This window comes from Berghia stephanieae, unplaced genomic scaffold (genome assembly GCF_034508935.2).
Source record: "Berghia stephanieae isolate SIO BIC M18660-M18661 unplaced genomic scaffold, UCSD_Bste_1.3 scaffold1149, whole genome shotgun sequence".
Lineage (NCBI taxonomy): Eukaryota > Metazoa > Mollusca > Gastropoda > Nudibranchia > Aeolidiidae > Berghia > Berghia stephanieae.
Window position 1 is genome coordinate 1 of NW_027622123.1, and position 10,000 is coordinate 10,000.

General features: G+C 34.4%; 1 protein-coding gene across 1 annotated transcript in view; it reads right to left on the minus strand.

Annotated features, from left to right (window-relative positions):
• Window positions 1-438: 438 nt before the first annotated feature.
• The window catches only part of LOC144960977 (transcription factor E2F5-like), a gene marked incomplete at its 3' end in the record, with an annotated part of 9,746 nt that continues 184 nt past the window's right edge, over window positions 439-10,000 (minus strand). Inside the window, 7 exon segments of the mRNA XM_078894340.1 lie at window positions 439-522; window positions 1,259-1,370; window positions 3,427-3,627; window positions 5,199-5,307; window positions 6,759-6,920; window positions 7,336-7,445; window positions 9,699-10,000. The exon segment at window positions 9,699-10,000 is cut by the window's right edge and continues 184 nt beyond it. Coding sequence (XP_078750466.1) covers window positions 439-522; window positions 1,259-1,370; window positions 3,427-3,627; window positions 5,199-5,307; window positions 6,759-6,920; window positions 7,336-7,445; window positions 9,699-9,890 — 970 coding nt within the window.

Here is a 10,000-nt window from a genome sequence, read left to right on the forward strand (position 1 = left end):
GAAAAGGCTCTTTACTCACATTCTCTCACCGTACTCAGGTGTAAAATGAGTACCTGGCTGTTAACAGCATTGTCTTTGTCCGAAAAATTGTAATATCGCATAACAGGCGTCATGTCCCGTCCTACATGTTAAATGTTGCTGTTGACCAGGGACCCCTTGTAAAGCGCTTTGAGCACATTTAGTGGAAATTGCGCTATGCGCTATATAAAGCTCAATTAAAAAAAAAAAAAAAATTTCAGCTAAATATAATATTGTATATTTACTATTTAAAAAATGATAACAAAAGAAAGATTATTTCCTTCTTAAATTGTGATTTAAAGTCTGAATCCGCAGGAAAAATGTTTAATTTTGCCAATTTTGGGGTCTCCAGAAATTGAATAAAATGAATGTGGCAGGTCTAACATCGTTGGTCATATTAAGTGATAGGACAATACTTACCAATGTCTGTCCTTGACGGGTCAAAAAGCAAGTCTGGATTCAACATATCAACACTGGGACCGGTGTCGGAGGAGGAAGTGGATGCTGGAAATAAAGGACAAGTAATCTTAAAATAGGAAAAAAGTAAGGGACTGGAAGATCAAAAATATGAAATAATATAACAATAATTTTTTTTTTTAAATACCCTCTAAATCATCAAGGGAAATAATCAAGAAAAAGAAAGAAAGAAAAGGAATTTCAAAAGGTTGTCCTCAGAGTTATCCTATTTTCTAAAAGCGTGAAACGGAAGATTGAATAGTGCAAGTACTTTCAACAAGATCTGATAAACCCAGCAACCCAATCACAGAAGGGTGGGCAGATTGATCAGAAAAAAATCTTGACTGCACCTGGGATCAATCTCAGTCCCATTCCACGTGAAGTGAGTGCTCTACCAACTGAGCTATCAGGACCTCCAACGTTAAAAAGACCCTGGATAATTTTTTTTTTTTTTCTTGAATGGGAAAGTCTTGAGATAAGATGAGAAATAGCAGCTCTGTCTTGAGCCAGAAAAGAGATCTATTTAAAATATTTTTGTTTTTTTTTTCTTTCTAAAAATCTGTTCAAGATATTTTTCTTTCATATTTTTATAGTCCATCATTGCAGTCTAATATTTTCACTATGCTCAAATTTCTACATGAACTGGTCATCATGGCACCACACCTAAACGATTTCAAGGCCCGACTGACATGGGCCCGTGCCCAATGAGGACGCTGCTGAAATACAACCAGACCATTGGTTTCTTCAGCGCCAACCATACAGATACAGACACAGATACACTTACGTTGACTGAGAAGTGTGTCTGTAGATTTCCTGGGAGAAGACCGGGTGGCCATACGTGTGCTGGGAGGGACCTCGACCTGAGATTGTTTTAGCGGAGACTTAATTGGAGATCTCTGTAAATATTTTTAAAAGGATAAGTTAAAGTTGAAATTTCCAATATATAAATAATAAATTTCCAACATATAAAAAAATAACTTGGAAGGATCTGGTTTGATATTCCAGAATAAAATAAATAGAACCAGTGAAATGGGGAATTTCCAGGGATTCACTGTGCTCAATGCACTTCACATCTCATTCATCTATCCCTCAAGCAGGTCATATGACACTTTATTTCCATTTCATATAGTACCAATCGCCTGTTAGCAAGACTTGCCAAATTGAAAACTTCAAATTTCGTAATTTTAATGTCAATTTTTAGTACTTTGACAAGGAAATTCGTAATTTCTGAAATTGTGTATGAACAACCACAATATTATTTTTATTTTATTATCATCATTATTATAGTAGTAGTAATAGTAGTAGTAGTAGTAGTAGTAGTAGTAGTAGTAGTAGTAGTAGTAGTAGTAGTAGTGGTAGTAGTAGTAGTAGTTCTTCTTCTTATCATTATTATTATCATTTAAGTATTACTAAGAATTAAAAAATTCATAATTTTCCATAAAATTTCGTATTTGGCCATGAAATTTGTCTAAAATTTGTAAAACTACGAAAAATTCGTAAGATTCGGCATGTATGTGTTGGGCATCCTTTTGGTATTAATACTCTTACAATATCCATAACTGTTTTAAGTACCTTACCCAAGAACACGACGACATAGGAAGAATTTTCCACAACACTGTTACCAATCTGGCTACTGATCATGCTTAACATTTGAACCACCTAACCAAGTACATGAGATTTTATAACACGATGAGTTGTTTTAATCAAACAACAATTTAAGCAAGTTGTCTTGTCAAATTGAAAAAGAAAGAATGAAAAAATGTTTTTTAAAGTATTTTGTTTGGATATCGCCACAATTTTTAGTAATCTAAACTCTCCTTACCGATCATTTTCAGTATTTTCCCAAAATGACTGGCTTAACCAGCAGAAAAATTGATTTTTAAAAAACTCAATCAAGCTCTCTAGAAAACAACTTTATGTTCTTAATAATTAAACAACGATTATTCTTCAAAGTTTGTGATTTACAAAATAAATCTGAATAAGAAAAATGTATTTTGTGTCGTAACAAATGTGACGCTTTTGCTGCAGGTGTTAAGGAGAGGGTTAAAGTTTGCTAACCACCTGTAGAAAAGTCATCACATTTGTTGCAATACAATCAACATCTTTCATATTCAGGACTTTTTTGATAAGGAATTGTTAAAAAATAAAAAAATGAAGAGAAATATTTGTTACCACTATTAGAATATTACATACATACTGTTTCAGAACTTTTTTTTTTTTCCTGGACATAATTATAAATAACATGTAACTATTGCCTTTGAGTCCCGAGAAAAAAAAATTATATGTGTCAGTGCATGACATAATCAGTCGGAAGACGAAAATTTGGATTTGAATTTATTGGCATTTTCTGAAAAAAATATGTTCCCCAGAGCATTTTAATCTTTATCTGAAGTAAATCGGGTGATTTTCCATGAAGTTATGGTCAGATGTATGCGAAAGGTATCCAGCAACTTTTCTCAATTTCATACTTTTTCAACTTGACAAGCTGTAAAAAAATATCTAGAAGTGAAATTAAGCTTAGGTATTTCCCGAAGATGTACAAAAAGAGTTGATTTAATCACTTATGACAAGAACTCATTTTTTATAAAAATTGACCTCCCAAGTTTACTTGGCAATATCTCAGTTCAAACCTTTTCACCATCCGACTGATTATGTCATTCACTGTAACATATGGTTTTTGTATTTGGTATGCATGAAAGTTGAATATCATCATTTTTGCCAGAAACAGCCAAAAACCTGATGCTGCGTTGACACCATAATGCAAAACAAATATTTTCCAGCAAAATAAAATCCAAATTTTTAAAAAATTCAGCATTTGCCGGAAAGGCGTGATGTTCCAATCTCAAAATGCCACAGTTCCGTATAACTGTCATGCATGACCTTTGGGAAACGTCATTTCTGGAATAAATCACGAATTCAGTGAATAGGAGAGTCAAAATGAATTCCACCAACCTTTCCCTGTGTGACTGCGTTGCCTTGTTTGCTGGGGTCTGGGTTCTTATTCTGTGATGTTTCGGGCATCTTTGGTTTGGCAGGGGGTACCTGTACAACAACGGGTTCTGATTCGTCTGTGTCCTTGTTGACCAATAGAACATTGATGGGACCTGATTGGCTCTTTAAATGGACCTGGTAATTTTTCTTCTGATTGGGACCCTAAGGGTAAAAAATAAATAAAAATAAATAAAATCATCCAATTTATGAATTTGCAAACGGTGATTTTGTTGTATGATATAACTTGTGTCTTGCTGGTGGGGATGCAAACCTGAGTCCTTGGAAAAGACTCTTCTAAGTGGCATTTGATTAAACTCAGGGCAAAACAAGTACATGGCTGGTAACAGTCATGTCATGTCTGTGTCATAAACAAAATATAATAGCACCTCATCTTTTCCTACTTGTTAAGTGTTGCTGTTGGCTTGGGACCCCTTGTAAAGAGCATTGAACATAAATTGGCTTTTTAAAAAAAAAGACAAAAAAACATAAGCTAACTCTAATTTTCTTTTACTTCGTATCGTATCGTATCATTTAAGAGCTTATAGGTTCTAAAAACCTTTAAATGCTCTGTGTAAGTTTTATCAATTATATAATTAGTATACAAGGTCAATTAATTGATAATATTGAGAATTAAATTTCTAATACAGAAATAGTGTCATATTCACTATTCGTAGTATAATATACTCTATTTACATCTATTTGCTTGTGATTTGACTATTATTTTTAATATTCTCAGCTTGGGTCACCGTTTGTCTCTGTAATAGTTTGAAAGACCCGATGATTTATAAATTTTCATATATGAAATCAGTCATTTTCCAAATTTCAGGAAAAGGGGGGAAAAAAATATCTAAACTATGATCAGATTTTTTCAGAGACAAAACTTGGGAATTTTCCTTTTGTAAATCCGGGATTTAAATGAAGATATGAAATTGATGATGAAAGTGTTGGTGTAGACGATGATGCTAGATTTTCTAGAATTTAACCAAAAAAGAAATTTAAAAAAATAAAAAAAAATTTAAAAGAAGAGAAAGACAGAACTGGGAAAATTACCGAAAATTGACAGGTCTGTAAGTGTAAGATGCAATGATAACATAAAAATGTCAGAGATCAATTACAAGTAAGTATTTATTTTAAAAGAATAAAAAAACACTGAAAAGAAAAGCAGATTATGCGTATTCCCTTCAGCTAAAGGTTCCATTAAGGATTATAGAGTAAAACCCAAGTTGTCTCATTCCAGGACAAGAACAGAGAACAGTGGGAAAAGAAAAAATTTTTGAGTGAAAGAAAAGTGAGACAGAGTAGACCTCTTCAGCTGGTAAGGGTAAATCAAACCAAGAGCAGGGCTGCCAATTTAACGTTTTAAATGCCAAATTACAAAATCTTATTTGATAAGATGCTTTTTACAAAAATACATTCTAACAGGTGAGCCACATCAAAGTGAATTTTCAAAAATAAACAAGTACCTATTCATTGCAGTGGGATAAGAGTAATGTATTGAACATGCTTTTTCGAGGGAAAAAATGACGCCTTGAAGTAGTTGCCTTTCTTCAGGCCATTTTACATTTTTCTATGACTTTTTAGGCTATTTTTGCAACATTAATCTGGCAACCGCGATCAAGAGACATGACAATCCTCAAGTAACGATAATTTTCATACTATTTTCTTACCTTTTCAGGAATTGGCACCTCGAATTGTTGAGTGCCAGATGGTGCCTTTTCATACTATTTTCTTACCTTTTCAGGAATTGGCACCTCGAGTTGAGTGCCAGATGGTGCCTGCACAGCCAGCAGCGTGTCCCCCTTGAAGCAATGACAAATGTCTTCATGTGTCACATATGCTAACCTGAAAATTTAAAAAATAAAAAAAATAAATAAATAAATAAATAAATAAAAGTAGTAAAACCAAAGCTAGAGGTACCTAAATGAGCAAATAAAATGGAGATAAAAAATATAAAGTGAGTAGATGTGACTCATATATAAGGGAACAACACAAAACAAACAACGTTTCGGCCCTTGGCCTTCGTCAGGAGACAGTAAACAAAAACACAAACAAATATGTAAATTTACAAAATATCACATTTTGTCAAATGCATTTGACAAAATGTGATATTTTGTAAATTTACATATTTGTTTGTGTTTGTGTTTACTGTCTCCTGACGAGGCCAAGGGCCGAAACGTTGTTTGTTTTGTGTTGTTCCCTTATATATGAGTCACATCTACTCACTTTATATTTTTTATCTCCAATAAATAAGAGGTAATCATTCAGAGGCAAATGGAACACGTAGCCAGAGTTTATCCCAAACATTAAATGGAAAGTATAGAAAGAAAATGGATTGTGTTACCCTTTCGTTAGAATTCTAGTGTATTGTTAAAACTAAATATCTTCCCAAACAGATGTAACAGAACCAGCGACCCTATCAGTACTGGCTAAACACAGGAAGAGGAAACTAAGCAGAAATCTGTCAATGCTGAAAAATATGCAAAATTCCATCCTTGTCTCTCTTATCTCTCCGTTCACATCATCTATATAAACTGTACAGCTTTCACCAATACAGTAAGAACTGCAGCTGCAGTTCAAATCAGGCTGTAACTATTCTCATGATAAAAACAGTAAGATATGAAGACAGATTAAAACAAAACCAACCCTCCCCGTTAAGCTTTAAAATCTGTTTGTTTTTATGTTTTTAAGAGTTTTACAGCGCTTGCAACACATTATAAAGTCATATCAGCACCAGTAAAAAGGAAGAAATGGGATAGTCCTAGTTCCAGAATTACAATAAAAGGTGATACAAGGGGGAATTGGTTCAAATAGGAATCACATGTACACTATCAAAGTACTTGGTTTGAGATCAGCTAAAAGTCTCATCCTGACACAAGCACAGGTCCCCACTAAGAGGAACACCCTCTAATAATAATATGTAAACAAAACATAATACAGTGCATAACAAAGAGATGATTTACAAGACAAAAAAATATCATCTCCCCAAACTCTTGCTATACATTTGACTGTTTTCCCTCTCAAGCCAGGGTATCCGACCAAGGCCAGGACAAAACCAAGTAATCTCATCTCAAGACAAAGACAGAAAGCATGTTGAAAAACAGATATAGGGGATAGAAGACACAGTAAGTGCCTCCCTGCCCAGTATGGGAGGTTAGGAACCCCACCCAGGGCTTTAAAATCTAAATGCAAAGCATGATGACATAAATTTGTGAGCGAAAACATATTGGCAAGAATAAACTTATAACTAATAAAGTTACATTACTCTCATCATTTGAGATAGTTCTTGAACGCACCTGGTATTACAGACTTCATCTGTGACATTCTTGATGCTCTGCTGCACCCACTGTTTGTGTTTCTCCAACTCCATCTCCTGTTCACGGAGATCTGCCAGATCATTCTTCAAGCTCATAAGACGGTCAGAGATGTCTCTGGAATTGCAACCTGGACCAGAACCTCTGAAAAAACAGAAAAAGTATTAAAAATCACACAAATTAATTCAGACCTGCCCAAGTTTCAGAGACAAAATTCAGGAAAATTCTTGAGAAAATCTGGGAGTTAGATGAAGATATGGTAATGATGATGATTTTTTTTTTTTGGACCTGGAAAATAGCCAGAAATTAAATCAGTGAAATCTTGGATGAGAGCATATATCAGGAATTTACAGACGAAATCGAGTACTATCAGGTCTTTAAATCGTGAGTGGGAATTGAAAATCATGGACAAAATAGACTGGAAAAATCTGCCTCAGCTCTAGGCTCTACCTGAACAAGAGAACAATTTCCAATTTTTAGCATGCAAGCACAAAACACTATAATCACACTTAAGTTTGCTTTGAAGATAAATATAGGGCTATCATCAATTTTCACTTACTTCCACTGAATACTGTTTTTGGATTTCTTTTCAATAAGACCGATTCCTTCTAATACATTTGTGATGTCATAAATTCTGCGCTTCTGTCTAACTGCCAATTGATCCGCTGCCTGGAGAAAAAAAAAAAAAAGAAGGAAAAATGCATTGAAATTAATGATTTAACAGAATAATCTCATTACAATCACATGACTTCAAGTCAAACTGATCCATATATAGATGTGAAAGGTATGGAGACTAAGTAAGAGACAATGAGCCTAAGATTAAAAAAAAATACCCCCCCCCCCCTTTTTTTTTTTTTAAAACTAAATAACACTAGGGCCAACTCCTTGAACTGAACTTCCAAATCAAAAGAAAGAACACCAGTGTCTTTCACACAATAATGAAAGAAAGACAGACACAAGTCATTTCAAGCGCTTTGTTTATGAAGCACATTTATTTAACAGTGAAAATAAATCTAAAGAGGAGACAGGTAGTAGGTACCAGAGTGGTACCCCCTAAAATACAATCCGGAGTCATATCCCTGTAAAATATCAATTTTTAAAAAAGTTTAGAAGAATCTCCTTAATACTTCACAAGTCTCAACTTTGAACTTTGAACGAACTTTTTGATGTAAAAAATGTCCTCATTCAAAATATCAGAGAAAATAATCTAGCTCAGACTCAGATGTGGTCTGAGTCTGAGATAATCCGTTTGTTGCTTTAAAGAGGGAACGTCTGAAGCATTGGCATGAACCCACAAGAATAACAAAACAAAACAAAACACTCTACTTATTATGAATGAATTACACCCCAAGCCTTGGGCCAAGGACAACTAGAGTCCATGTTACACCCATTACTGTGATTTGGCACAATTCACTGTGATTATCCTGAGATACCTGTCTGGGGATAATGAAAATTCGTTATCCCCAGACACCTGTCTGGGATAACGATATTTCGTTATCGCCAGACACATATTTGAAACTCCGCTCTTTTAAACAATTATCCACATTCCAGAATATGGAATGTTTCCAAATGCACATAGAAATATGGAAAGTTAATAAAATATCTATAAAAACATAAAATTAACCAACATTAAATCAGTTGTTACTACATATACACAATATGCGTCGACTTCGAAGTGGGTGTCATGGTCGAATGGTTTAGTCATCTGCCCTGGGAAGTTTTACCAGAATCGACGTTGTGGGTTCGAATCCTGGTTCAGACACTTTTTTTTTTTTAATTCCGTCTTCTTTTTACAGAAAGTTGCAAGGGGTAAATGTCCCATCCATCCTCCTCCCCACCTCTTTTTTTTTTTTTTGTGAAAGTCTATTCTTTTCTCCTTTTTGTTTAGCCTTTTGTTCCGTTTCTGAGCATGAAATTAAAAAAAAATTTTTTTTTAAACTATTGTTTGTTTTTCTCTCCTCTATCTGACCAATTGGTCGCTCTCTAAATATTTCTGTTGGGTTGCTTTTTAATTATTTATTCTTTTTTAAATTTTTAGACACTTTTTGAGATCGGAGTGGGGACGAATATGACAATTTGCTAGAAACTAGAAAGGAACCAAGAGAGAGACAGAGACAGAGAGAGAGAGAGAGAGAGAGAGAGAGAGAGAGAGAGAGAGAGAGAGAGAGAGAGAGAGAGAGAGAGAGAGTTTAAAAAAAAAAAAGGTGGGTGGAGGATGGATGGGACATTTTTCACTTGTAACGTTCTGTAAAAAGAAGACGGAATTTAAAAAAAAAAAAAAAAAAGTGGCGGAACCAGGATTCGAACCCACAACGTCGATTCTGGTAAAACTTCCAGGGCAGACGACTAAGCCATTCGGCTATGACACCCACTTCGAAGTCGACGCATCCGCATATTGTGTATATGTAGTAACAACTGATTTAATGTTGGTTAATCTTATGTTTTTATAGATATTTTATTAACTTTCCTTATTTCTATGTGCATTCGGAAACATTCCATATTCTGGCTCTGGAATGTGAATAATTATTTAAAAGAGCGGAGTTTCAAATACATGACTGGGGATAACAAAATTTCGTTATCCCCAATGACAGCCATTTCAGTTTCAGTATAAATATAAAGCAGTAAAAAGTAAACAAACTACATTCACTATAGACTATGAATATGGTTCAAATTTAAATACTAATATATTATAAGAAACAAGGCATGTTCAGAAGTGTAGTAGTAGTCAGTAGGGTAGATGTGGGTCAAAAAGTCAAAATAAAATTTGAGTCAGCGTCCAGAGACAGAGAGTCAGAGTGGGCGTGGTTGTGTATGAGTATGAAGTGAAGCTAAATTGTTTGTGATTACGCTACAGTTTCCGTTAGTTAATGTTAGATTATCATAAATCATATTATAATTATATGGACAGTTGAAAAACCTTACCACTTTCAAATCGAGAACACCATCTTTGGCCTCCTGTAGAAGGGTGACAAATTTCGTTGTCAACAAGCCAAGGCTTTTTTCGTGTCTGCTGCTGGGCCCAATCAAGTCTGGGTTTATTTCGTTCATTGATTTCCCAACACTAATTATCTCTATTGCTTTCATACGTTTACTTTGGTCTAAATCATAAGCCATTGTGGTAAAAATATTCTTTGTTTGTGCGTTTTTAAAGAAATTTATGTCGAGAGATAGAAAACGAAAGTGAACTTTCGTTTGAAAATCCTCGGCGAGCCCTCGACTTCAAC